This window comes from Chiloscyllium plagiosum, chromosome 5 (genome assembly GCF_004010195.1).
Source record: "Chiloscyllium plagiosum isolate BGI_BamShark_2017 chromosome 5, ASM401019v2, whole genome shotgun sequence".
Classification (NCBI taxonomy): Eukaryota; Metazoa; Chordata; class Chondrichthyes; order Orectolobiformes; family Hemiscylliidae; genus Chiloscyllium; species Chiloscyllium plagiosum.
Genome location: NC_057714.1, coordinates 2,360,263 through 2,373,815, shown reverse-complemented (window position 1 = coordinate 2,373,815; position 13,553 = coordinate 2,360,263). Strand labels below are relative to the sequence as shown.

The 13,553-nt window shown below is 38.8% G+C and overlaps 1 protein-coding gene across 1 annotated transcript in view; it reads left to right on the top strand.

Annotated features, from left to right (window-relative positions):
- The window catches only part of nek10 (NIMA-related kinase 10), a 196,602-nt gene that overhangs the window by 67,265 nt on the left and 115,784 nt on the right, over positions 1–13,553 (top strand). The window contains exons 11-15 of the mRNA XM_043689493.1: positions 4,034–4,111; positions 4,697–4,761; positions 9,400–9,502; positions 9,594–9,722; positions 9,812–9,949. Coding sequence (XP_043545428.1) covers positions 4,034–4,111; positions 4,697–4,761; positions 9,400–9,502; positions 9,594–9,722; positions 9,812–9,949 — 513 coding nt within the window. The remainder of the gene's footprint in view (positions 1–4,033; positions 4,112–4,696; positions 4,762–9,399; positions 9,503–9,593; positions 9,723–9,811; positions 9,950–13,553) is intronic.

Below are 13,553 nucleotides of genomic sequence, written 5' to 3'. Positions count from 1 at the left end.
GTCTGTCCCTGCCTCTTCCGGTTGTCAGTTTCAGCTGTCCGCTGTAGTGGTTGGTATATTGGGTCCAGGTCGATGTGTTTGTTGATGGAGTTTGTGGATGAATGCCATGCCTCTAGGAATTCCCTGGCTGTTCTCTGTCTGGCTTGCCCTATGGTAGTAGTGTTGTCCCAGTCGAATTCATGTTGCTTGTTGTCTGCGTGTGTGGCTACTTAGGATAGCTGGTCGTGTCGTTTCGTGGCTAGTTGATTTTCATGTATGCGGATTGTTAGCTGTCTTCCTGTTTGTCCTATGTAGTGTTTTGTGCAGTCCTTGCATGGAGTCCTGCGACCCCTAGGACTCATAACGGCACACAAACCTACAGCCACGCTCAGACAACAACTCACCAGAACAAAGGACCCGATACCCGACATGAGCAAAACTAATGTAGTGTACAAAATCCCATGCAAGGACTGCACTAAACACTATATAGGACAGGCAACATGAATTCGACTGGGACAACACTACTATCATAGTGCAAGCCAGACAGAGAACAGCCAGGGAATTCCTAGAGGCATGGCATTCATCCACAAACTCCATCAACAAACACATCGACCTGGACCCAATATACCAACCACTACAGCGGACAGCTGAAACTGACAACCGGAAGCGGCAGGGACAGACCACTATAAACACCGGAGGAAACATCAAAGAAGCGCTTCGCAGGAGGCTCCCAAGCACTGATGATGTCGCCTAGCCAGGGGACGAAACGTTTGCAACAAAAACTTCCAGCTCGGCGAACAGAACCACAACAGATATAGGAAATGTTCCCCACTGGTACTGCTCTATTTTGTTGTGTAGCACCTCATCCTTCAAGATAAATGGTAGAGTGTTAGCTCTTGAGTTGTTTACAGGTGATTGTATATTGTTAAATGAATCCTTAAATACTTATTCTCAGGGAAGGGGTTCAGAGAGCAGACTTGGGTCATTCAGTCATCTTTGCATCTGTCAAGGCCCAATTAATAGCATATGCAAAACTGCCACATGGAAAATCCTCAGCTGTTTACTGAACATTATTCTTTAGACTTAAGTAAAGCATTGGCAGACTGATCGATTGAATTATACTGATTGACTGTATTTTCCTAAAGGCTTGAGGATAAGTGCTCAGGCTCACTTTAGAATTCATGAAGGGGAAATAAGTATTTTGACACCTTCTAAAGTGGAAATTTATGGGGAGTCAATTTTAAGATAGTTTTAATGGCAGCTGAAAAGTTGCAATGATCGGTCACACTGTTTCCTGTGATGTTGGGAAAATAACTTTCAAATTCATATGTATTAGAATGTAACTTTACATTTTAGAAATTAAAGTATTGTGTGTAAGATCAATGGAAACATCTCATTAAGTAATTAGTGTACATTTAAAGTGACTGCAATTCAAACTATTGGATTGAAGAGATTTAAAACATAATCTTTGTTTAACTTGCAAGATCAGATATAGAGAGGTAATAGCAATTAAGGATAGTGGATATTCTTACTTTAATGTAGCCACAAGGTCTACCTTTACTTAGTGAAAATTTAAATTATATATCCAGTTCCCAGTTCAAAAAAGATACCTGCTTGTAAACAAAAGAAATTCCTATAAGTATGTAGAGACAGCAAACACATTCATTAGCAATAGAAATTATTTGTATCGTTACATAATAAAATAGTTGTTTTGAAGGTAAAATAATTATTTTTCATTTTTGTTTAAGAATATCTCAAATCATGGGTCCTTTTTATGAAGGTGGATTGTTGAGGTTAGAAGTTTCATGTATTTAAGTTATCTTTGTGCTTACAAACAGAAGGTAGGGAGTTGTACTTTTAATTTGGTGTAGATTGCAGAGCAGTGAATTAGAACAGACAAGAGAGATGTGTATTTGTCACACCCGCACTTTAAGTAAAGAAATACTAACTTGATCATTCATTGTGCGAATAAAGATAAGTGCTCATGCTCAGTTTAGAATTCATAAGGGGGAAAACAATTTAGAACATTTACCTAGTTTGAAGCTGAAGGTAGAAATCTACAAAGGTCCTCACAAGACCTTGTGACAGAGCACAGTTAGCAAAGTTGGCTTGGAGGACTATAAGGCAGTTGGTTATCTGCCAACAACTGCATGAGAAACTGAGCAATTCTGTTATTAGGATTTAAGCAAAATAGGAGGGTTGCTTAGTCAAAAAGCTAATGGAAGAATTGCCATAAAATCTTATCTTGGAGAATAGCTGGAAAATGGGAAAATTAAAGGGAATTTCAGAGACGTGTGGGATACCTTTGACTTGGTCCTTAAAGAAGTGAATAAGACTTCAAGATTCATTAATGTTTAAGGAAACTCTTATGGGGAAATAAAAAGAATGTACAACTGAATTAATCACATAATCAGTTACAAATAATAGTGTTAAATTAATTGTGTTTGCTTTAGAGTCATAGAATATAGAGTCTTACAGCACAGAAAGAATCCTTTAGCCCATTGTATCTGTATCACTCCTCAAGCACTGAATTACTCAACCTTTCATGCGCTGAGTTGCAAATAACTCCTTCCTCCCATAAGATGAAATAGTTTCTCTTCAAAATCCTCTAACCTTCTGCAGCTTATCTTATATAGAGCAAACTTTTTATTAACCAGCACCTATGGGACCAGGAATGTGCTAGTTGATCAAGAGGTCCACATAAATACTATAAAAACACATACTTAGTAATAGAAACATGATATGGGGGTATCCACAACACTGTTATACTTTATTAACAACACAAATCACTTAAATAATAAAACAACTTGCCTTAAATAATCTTACTGGCAGAGATCCTTCTCACTTGCATCCTCAACTGACTACTCAGACATCGCAGAGACTGCAATAATACAATAAACTTCCGGTGTTTGAGGTAGATCATTTTCGCCAGTTTATTGAGAGTACCAGTTCATTAGCTGCTGGTTAAACCAAAGTTTGCTGTATATGCTGCCTGGTTATTGATCCCTCTATTATGGAAGAAATTTCTTCCTATCTACCCAATCTATGCCTTTCTTAATTTTGTACACATCAATCAGATTCCCTCTCAGCCTTTTCTGCTCTAAGGAAAACAACCTCAGTCTATGCAGTCTGTCCTCATGATGGGATTGCTCCATTCCAGGCAATATCCTGATGAATCTCCTCTATATCCTCTCTAATGCAATCACATCCTTCCTGTAGTGTGATGACCAGAACTGCATACAGTACAGTACTCCAGCTGTGGGCCAAATAATATTTTATACAGTTCCAGCATAACCTTCAATAAAGGATTGTTTCCCATATGCCTTCTTATCCTGCCGCCTCCCAGATCTATGGACATGGACACCAAGGTTTCTGTGATCCTCTGTACTTCCTAGGATACAATCATTCATCATGCGCTTACTCCCTTGCCTTTTTAGTCCGCCAAAATCTGTCACCTTTCACTTTTCAGGATTAAATTCCATTTCTTACTGTTCAGTCCATCAAACCAGGCCCTGTGGTCTAAGATTTCCTTCTCAATATTCACTTTCTATGTAAGTAAGTAAGTTAGGATTGTTTTTATTTATCTTTGGTCTTTCACTTGATTGCTGAGTGTTTGGATTCCGCTTTAAACAGTCACTACCAGTTTGTAGTGTACAACATTATGAATTTTCAAGCATGAATCAAACTAGGCAATTGTTGTGTAAAAGATGAGAATTTTTTTAAAATGTACGAACTTCATAAAAGAGCCTATGTTGATAAGTCGTTAGCTGTGGAGAATATCAAACTGGCCTTGATTCTATTCTTATCCAATGTCTCACAAGTGTACATTCTGTTAAGAGGCACGCTGTAGAAATTAGGAATATAAAAACTCTACCTTTACCACTGGGGATTGTGATTGCAGCAGTTCTATTGTCATCCCAGCTGAGCTCAATATAACTGTGAATCAAGCTTGAAATCTTTAGCATTGGGAATGTTCATTCTGAATGTTTAATCAAGTATTGGAAATATATAGCTTAATATCTTTATGTTATATTTCTTTAAATTCTTTATACAGGGGAATGGCATTTATGTCATAGGGAAGCTAATCCTGCCAAGAAAACAAAGGAATGCACTAAAAACAGAAACCCTGCAGGTATTTTTCTTACAACAGCAATTTTATTCCAGAAGAGTTGAACTTGATTTGCTTTGTTGAAACAACTAATTTAGAGATTGACAGGGTTTTCATTGTTGCATGTATAAATGCATTCCATTTCATTTCATGCATCAGCTTCTAAATGGAGGAATGAATAGCACTGAGCTGCTAAGCAGTCTTGTTTAAATTATGTTGACTATACTGAAGATACATGCCTGTCTTGCTTATTAAAAATAAGATTTGTTTCTCAGACTACCTGTCATAATATTGTAAGTTAGTTTCTGTGACTTAATTCATCTGTACTGCTTGTAAAAATGCCTTCCTTTCAGTGGAGATTTTTCAATAAAAGTTAGGCTTTGACTTATTTTTAGTTTATTTTAACAATAACAGTATGAAATGTCTGAGGAAAATGTGGTAATTTGTTTCTACGTGTCTCATATTAATTTACTTTTTATGTAACAGCAGCATCTCCCTTTTTGTATGTTCATAAATTTGTATTGTATGTTTTTCAATGTACGTATTATGCTGTTCATTTCATTTATATATCGATGCTTACATACAGTACTTAAAATATTTTCATTACAGTGCTATGCCTTTAGAGCTTTGCGTTTTCTCTTCAGTATGGAAAGGAACAGGCAATTATTCAAAAGGTACAATATACAAATGTATTTGTCACCTGTGCATTGACATTAAACCTCTTTACTTTGTTATTCTGAGATTTCAGTCATTCTTAAACAAGTTAAAATGAATAGTGCTATGCAGATTTTTTAATCTGTGATTTTCACATTTCTGCAGAGAAACATTGTGCATCTGTTTTCTACTTTGTTATGGTTCTAGATTGGGATCAGCAATTTAGCTGAATATTTAAATCAGTAATACCCTGTACTATCAAACAGCTATTAAATCAATGTATGTAATTTATGCTGGTGCCTTCTGGATATATGCTACTCTGGATAACCTGCATCTGTAGCATTCTCCTGGGGTGATTGTCCAGGTGAAAAGTGCACTGTTTTGCTAAAAATACTTTTATATTACAACTTATGGTTTAAAATTCATAACATCGTCTGATTAAGCTGTTTTGAACTGACATATATTTGTCGCCGTACACATTGGCGATTTCCACTTTTTAATATTTTCTATCAGCAACAGATAACTTTATTTTCCAAAAATACTCTATTGTTCACAATGTGCAGTTTCCAGCCAGAGAGTGATCAAACAGGAGTCTGGTGTGACTTTCCATCCTTTATACTCTCACCTCCAACTCCAATTCTCCAACTATCTAAACTCATATTTTGTTTCTAGAAACGCTCATTCTAGAAAAAAGATAGTCATTAGCAAGGCCATTTATTGTCCATCCATACTACCTTTGAGAAAGAGACTCATCACAAAGGAGGAAACAACATTGCTAATTTTTTAATCATCATCATCTCTTACTTTCTTTTCTTGAAAAACAGTGCAGATGTAATTGAAAAGCTTTGAAAATGCATCTATCTTTTATAAGTTAAAAATGGGATCTCTCCTCCTTTTCAGGCATTTCCATTTTCTTGTAATTCATGTGGTACAAAATTTCTTGAGTGTTGTGTTGTAGTTGTTTGAATTAGTTGTTTGAAATCACTTTTAAAAAACATTATTTTGTGCCCTCTGACTCCAAAACTCTCTCTCTGTTCTTATGATTGCCTCTCTCACTCCTGCATTGTACAGAATTTGCCTGGAGGTACAGGAAATAGCACTAAAATCATGCAGATGAGATGTATCAACAAATTTGTGTCTTACCCATTTCAGGCAGAACAAGTTGGTTATACTGCAAATTATGGTTCAGCACTCAAAAATCAGGCCACATGTATTTTGGGACCATTTATTTTTCAGTTTGCCATCTTGTAGGTTAGTACATGGAACAGCAAGTGGGGTAGCAAGCTATAAATTAAATTCTGCTATTCCTGTAGTTGTGCCAAATGTTAAAGTCTTTTTTTAAAGTACACACAATACCTGGATTTAAGACCAAGGTTGATAGAAAGCATAGACCAGATTACCATTTATTACAAGTAATTTGACTACAGCTACAAATAAACATATAAACCATTGGCATATAAGCTACTAAGAGTCTAATCTATTTATAAGCCTCCCTTTTACAGCCCCTACACACTCACACACGTGCACGCATGCTAATTGAGAAAGTAGATTATTGGGAGAGGTAAAAAAATTGGAAAGTCAGTTCAATGGTCTCAGCTTCCCGGTTCCAGTGTTTTGATGATCCTTCTTCAGCTAGCCAGATCTCTTATTTAGATGTCTTTTTTTCTGGATGCTTCCACTGGCTTTTAAGAAATACAGAGCAGCTGATTCACTTGGAAGATGTCTCTGATTCATCAATTCAAAAGATGTAGCTTGCAGTGACTTCTTCAGGAAAGGTAACTAATTTCCTTCTAGGTTCAAATTGAGTTTTTGACTGCAGAGAACAAGCAGCTTCTGGACTGGAAGCAGATCTGCACATTTCCTTTTCTCACTCTCTATGTCTCTGTAACTTGTTTCCAGCTCCAAGTTGTTCAGCTACTCGCAAATCAGTCACACAGTTGTTGGCAAACAAAAGATCTATGTCATTGATAACTGTCACTAGTGCAGAGTCCAATCAACTTTTGTTGCCAACATGAGCTGCATCAATACTCATCCTTGGCTTTAGACTGTCTTCAATCTGAACTTGAATTACTGCTTGTTCAAAAGCTGATTACAGTGCCTGCCGTGATCATCAAGTTACTTGATGTCAAAAAAGCAGCCACTCTTTGCAATACATCTTTAAAAACAGTTCTTTTTCATTTCAGTTCCCAGTTTTTAAAAACACAAACTAAAGAGACACAGTCCTAACAAGAACTACTTATATCTAACAATATATTGGCAATCTAGCACATGAGGCCCCTCAGGGAAGAGTGACTATAATATAATAGAATTCTTTGTTCAGATGTTGTTGATTTTGAGACTAGGGGCTTGAATCTAAACAAAGGAAACTATGATTGTGAAGTGCAAGCTGACTATGATAAGTTGGGGGAATGTTACTTTAAAGAATGATGTTGGATAAGAACACATGGATGAACTGCAACAATTTCTCATTTCTGTCTGGCACAAAAATCAAAACAGGAAAGGTGGTCCAATCATTGCTATTAAGGGATATTAGGGATAATATTAGATCCAAAGTAAGGGCATACAAATTAGTCAAAAAAGCAGCAGACTTGGGGATTGGAAACAATTTTGATTTCAACAAAGGAGGGAATGGCTTGATTTAGAGGTGAAAATAGTGTGTGACTGTAAGCATGCAGAGAACTTACAAACTGATTGTAAAAACTTGTATACATATATGAAGAGATAAAGATTAGTGAAGACAATCAGCAACAGGGCAAGTTACAATGGGAAGCAAAGAGATGGCAACTAAATATGTATTTTGGTCCTTTACTCACAAAGGAGAACACAAGTAATGTCTTAAAAATGTTGGAGAACATGGGATCCAGTGAGAGGGAAGAGCTGAAGGAAATTAGTATGAATAGGGAAAAGGTTTTGGCGTAATTGGTGGGATTAAAGCCCAATAAATGTCCTCGTCCTGATAATCTGCATCCAAGAATACTGAAGGAAGTGGCCCTAGAAATAGTGGATGCACTGGTAATCATCTTTTAAGATTCTGTAGACTCTGGAACAGTTCCTTTGGATTGGATTCACGAATGCAACTTCACTGTTTAAAAAAGGCCATCGAGGGAAAACGACGAATTATGAACTGTCTGACATAGTTAGTGGGGAAAATACTAGAGTCCATTATAAAAGATTAAATAGCAGAGTACTTGGAAAGCAGTGACAGAATTGGACAGAGTCAGCATGGATTTATGAAAAGAAAATCATATTTGATAAATCTAATGGAATTTTCAAGGATGCAACAGGTCGAGTTGATAAGGAGTGCCAATGGATGTGGTTTACTTGGATTTTCAGAAGACATTTGAAAAGTTCCTACGTAAGAAATTGGCATTAAAATTAAGGCACATATGATTGGGTTTGTGTGCACGCATGTATAAAGAAGTAGGCAGCACAGTGGCTCAGTGGTTAGCACTGCTGCCTCACAGCACCAGGGTCCCAAGTGTTTGGCAAACAGGAAACAAAGAGTAGGAATACACAGGTCCTCTTTCATATGGCAGACAGTGACAAGTGGTGTACTATAGGGATCAGTGCTTAGACCTCTGCTAAACACAATATATATTAATAATTTAGATGAGGGAACTAAATATAATGTCTCCAAGTTTTCAGATGACACAAAGCTTGATGGGAGGGAGAACTGTGAAGAGGATGCAGAGATGCTTCAGTATGATGTTGGCAAGCTGAGTGAGTGAAAATTCATGGCAGATGAAGTGTAACGTAGATAGTTGTGAGTTTATCCACTTTGGTAGCAAAATCAGGAAGGAAGATTATTGTCAGAATGCTGATATATTGGGAAATGGGAAGGTACAATACCTGGTTTCCGTGCACACCTGTTGCTGAAAGTAAGCATTTGGGGGAATAGTTGATTAAGAAGATAAATGGTATGTTGTCCTTCATAATAAGAGGATTCAAGTACAGGAGCAGGGATTTCTTGTTGTAATTGTACAAGACTTTAGTGAGACCACACCTGGAGCATTGTGTGCAGTTTTTGTAACCTTACCTGAGGAAAGATGAAGGTAGTGCAACAAAGGTTTATCAGACACTCCTGGGATGGCAGGACTTGACGTATAAAGTTAGGACTATATATAGTGGAGTTTAGAAGAGTGAGGGGATCTTACAGAAATCTAGAAAATTCTAACAGGACAGATTAAGTACAAGAAGGATGTTCCCAATAACCAGGGTTTTGAAAACCAGGGCTCATAATTTAAGGATACAGGGTAGGTCATTTATGGCTGAGATGAAGATAAATTTCTTCACCCAGAAAATGGTGAGCCTGAATTCTGCACCACAGAACAAGGTTCAAGCTAAAACATAGAAGATTTTCAAGAAAGTGTTCAATATAGTTCTTCGAGCTAAAGGGATTCAGGAGTATGGGCAGAAAGTGGGTACAGGGTACTGAGTTGGATGATCAGCCATGATCATATTGAATGGCGGAACAGGCTCGAAGGGCCGAATGACCTATCCCTGCTCCTATTTTATATGCTTCTATACAAGAATATCTCCATGGATTTAATTCTGTGCAGAAAAAAATGTACTTACTTTTCCTACCCTATAAGTTTGTATCACGTCTTTTAATGTCAAAACTTCTGTGATTTACTGACACTGAGATTTCTTAAATGCAGATTATTTCCTCCTGACATGTTTGAGATGTTCATTGATGTTGGACATTATGTCCGTGACATCCGTGCATATGAAAACTTGGTAACTAAGTTGAACTCTTTAACTGTAAGTGATGAACTCTAATTCAACTAATCTATCTTCAAGGTTCTTTTTCTCCATCGAACATTTGTAACTTGTATTATGGTTTTCTACCTAGACTGATGAACTAAAACAAATCACTGAAAATATAGAAGGCGTTAACCAAAATAAAGCCCCAACAAAGTTTATTGGTAATTATGCCATTTTAGACTATCTTGGGAGTGGAGCATTTGGTAATGTTTGTAAGGTAAGCCTTTCTTTTTATTGTAATATTTTGTTGGCTTTCTACAACAGACAGATTAAGGGTATACTTTAGATCTCTTCTTGAATCTACAGGTTAGGAAATACAGTGGACAGAATCTGCTAGCAATGAAAGAAGTTAATTTGCACAACCCAGCTTTTGGAAAAGACAAAAAAGACCGTGACAGCAGTGTAGAGAAAATTGTGTCTGAACTCACAATAATTCGAGAACAGGTGCATTTTATTTGTCCTTCCTGAGAAGAAATATAATGGCTGCTCTTGTTTCATATAAACAGTACATTATAAAATTATTAATCTTTTTGAGTGAACTGTGTATTTGTAATAATTTGAGAATGTCATTTTGTGGAGGTTTCTAGTAAGAATGCATCAATGCATAGAGAATTACACCGGTTTAATTATCATACAAGTGAAATGAACACATTTTGTTTCATGTATTTAAAATATTAATCTTTTATCATTCATTGTGGGATGTGGACATTGATGGGCGTTGTGGACATTGATGACATTACTGCCAGTTGCCATTGAGTTGGGGGTTTGAGCCTACTTTGTGACCTGTTGCAGTACATCACAAAGTTACACCCAAAACATTACTGAAGGAGTTTTATGATTTTTACCAGCAATAATGAAAGTATAGCAATATATATTCAAGTTAGGCTATACATGACATACATTACAATCTGCAGATGGTTTTCTCATTGCCCTTTACCTGTGCCCTTTTACGTGGTAGACATAACAGATTTGGGAGGCACTGTTAAACCAGTATTGGTGAGCATCTTGCAGATGGCATGCACCATTGTCATGGGGCATCAGCGTAGTCATAGAATCAAATAGCATGGAAACAGACCCTTTGGTCCAACTCATTCATGCCGACCAAGTTTCCCAAACGAAACTAGTTCCACTTGCCTACAATTGGCCCATATCCCTCTAAATCTTTTCTACTCATTTATCTGTCCAAATATCTTTTAAATGTTGTAACTGGTTCTGCATCTACCACTTCTTCTGGCAGTTCTTTCCACGTATGAACCACTCTCTGTGAAAAGGTTGCTCCTCAGGTCCCTTTTAAATCACTCTCCTCTCAGCTTAGAAATATGCCCCTTAGTTTTGACCTGAGGAAAAATATCTTTACTATTCACCTTATCTATGCCCGTCATGATTTTATAAACCTCTATAAGTTCACCTCTCAGTCTCCTACTCTACAGTGAAAAACACCCCAGCCTTTCCTTATAACTCACCATTCCCTCTGCGAGCATTCTGCAGAGACCATTCCCTCTGTGACTACTCATTAGGTCCACGCCCCACACCAACCCACCCTCCATAACAAGCATCTTTCCTTGCCACCGCAAGAGGTGTAAAACCTGCGGCCAAACCTCCATCGAAGGCCCCAAAGAATCCTTCCACATCCAGCAGAGATTTTCCTGTGCCACCAAATACCTCCTGTATCTGTTGCTCTCGATGTGGTCACCTCTACATTGGGGAGACAGGACGCCAACTTGCGGAACATTTCAGAGAACATCTCTGGGACACATGCACCAAACAATCTCACCACTCAGTGGCTGATCACTTCAACTCCCTCTCCCGCTCCACCAAGGACATGAAAGTCCTGGGCATCCTCTACCGCCAAATCCTAGCCTCCTGATGCCTGGAGGAAGAACACCTCATCTTCCCTCTTGTGAACCTCCAACCAAACGGAATCAATGTCAATTTCACTAGCTTCTCATTTCACGTTTCCCCACTTTATCCCAGATCCAACCCTCCAATTCGGCACCGCCCTCTTGAACTGTCCTACCGGTCCATCTTCCTTCCCACCTATCGGCTCCACCTCTGCTCTGACCTGTTACCATTATCCACCAGCTTCATCTACCTATCGCCTTCCTAGCTACCTTCTCCCCAGCTGCAGCCCCCTCCCATTTGTCTCTCAGTCCTCTTGCCTCTCCCCCTCCCCCCGACATTCCTGATGAAGGGCTTATGCTTGAAATGTCAACTCTCCTGCTCCTCGGATTCTGCCTGACCTGCTGTGCTTTTCCAATTCCACACGTTTTGACTCTGATATCCAGCATCTATAGTCCTCACTTTCACCTACTCAACCCTCCAGTCCTGGCAACATCATGGTAACTCTTTTCTGAACCCTCTCCAATTTAATAATATCCTTCCTTTAGCAGAGCAATCAGAACTGAATATAGTACTCTAAAAGTGGCCACACTAGTGTTCTGTACAACCTCAACATGACAATTTCTATACTCAACGGTCTGAATAGTGAAGGCTAAATGCCTTCTTAACCGCCCTGTCAATCTGTGATGCAACTTTCAAACAACTATGTACCTGAACCGATAGGTCTTTCAGTTCGACTACACTACCCACAGCCCTGCCATTAACTGTGTAAGTCCTGCCCTTGTTTTATCCAAATTAATCTCCAACTGCCACTCCTCCGCACATTTGCCTAATTGATCAAGATTCATTTGTAATCTTCACTGTCGACTATACCACCAATTTGGGTGTCATCCGCGAGTATACTAACCATGCCTCCTAAATTTTCATTCAAATTGTTTATATAAATGACAAACAAAGGTGGACCCAGCACTGATCCCTGTGGAACACCACTGGTCACAAGTCTCCAGTCTGAAAAATAACCCTCCACCACTATCCCTGTCTCCTAGCATCAAGCCAATGTTCTACTCAATTAGCAAGCTCACCATGAATCCATGTGATATAACTTTACAAATCAGTCTTATCATTGCAGAACCTTGTCAATAGACAATAGACAATAGGTGCAGGAGTAGGCCATTCTGCCCTTCGAGCCTGCACCACCATTCAATATGATCATGGCTGATCATCCTTAATCAGTATCCTGTTCCTGCCTTATCTCCATAACCCTTGATTCCACAATCCTTGAGAGCTCTATCCAACTCTTTCTTAAATGAATCCAGAGACTGGGCCTCCACTGCCCTCTGGGGCAGAGCATTCCACACAGCCACCACTCTCTGGGTGAAGAAGTTTCTCCTCATCTCTGTCCTAAATGGTCTACCCCGTATTTTTAAGCTGTGTCCTCTGGTTCGGCACTCACCCATCAGCGGAAACATGTTTCCTGCCTCGAGAGTGTCCAATCCTTTAATGATCTTATATGTCTCAATCAGATCCCCTCTCAGTCTTCTAAACTCAAGGGTATACAAGCCCAGTTGCTCCTGTCTTTCAGTGTAAGATAATCCCACCATTCCAGGAATTGACCTCGTGAACCTACGCTGCACTCCCTCAATAGCCAGAATGTCTTTCTCAAATTTGGAGACCAGAACTGCATACAGTACTCCAGGTGTGGTCTCACCAGAGACCTGTACAGCTGCAGAAGAACCTCTTTGCTTCTATATTCAATCCCTCTTGTTATGAAGGCTAGCATGCTATTAGCCTTCTTCACTACCTGCTGTACCTGCATGCTTACCTTCATTGACTGGTGTACAAGAACACCCAGATCTCTCTGTACTGCCCCTTTACCGAAATTGATTCCATTTAGGTAGTAATCTGCCTTCCTGTTCTTGCCACCAAAGTGAATAACCATACATTTATCCACATTAAACTGCATCTGAGCACTCACCTAACCTGTCCAGGTCACCCTGTAATCTCCTAACATCCTCATCACACTTCACCCTGCCACCCAGCTTAGTATCATCAGCAAATGTGCTAATGTTATTACTAATACCATCTTCTACATCATTAATATATATTGTAAAAAAGCTGCGGTCCCAGCATTAATCCCTGCGGTACCCCACTGGTCACTGCCTGCCATTCCAAAATAGAGCTGTTTATCACTACTCTTTGTTTCCTATCA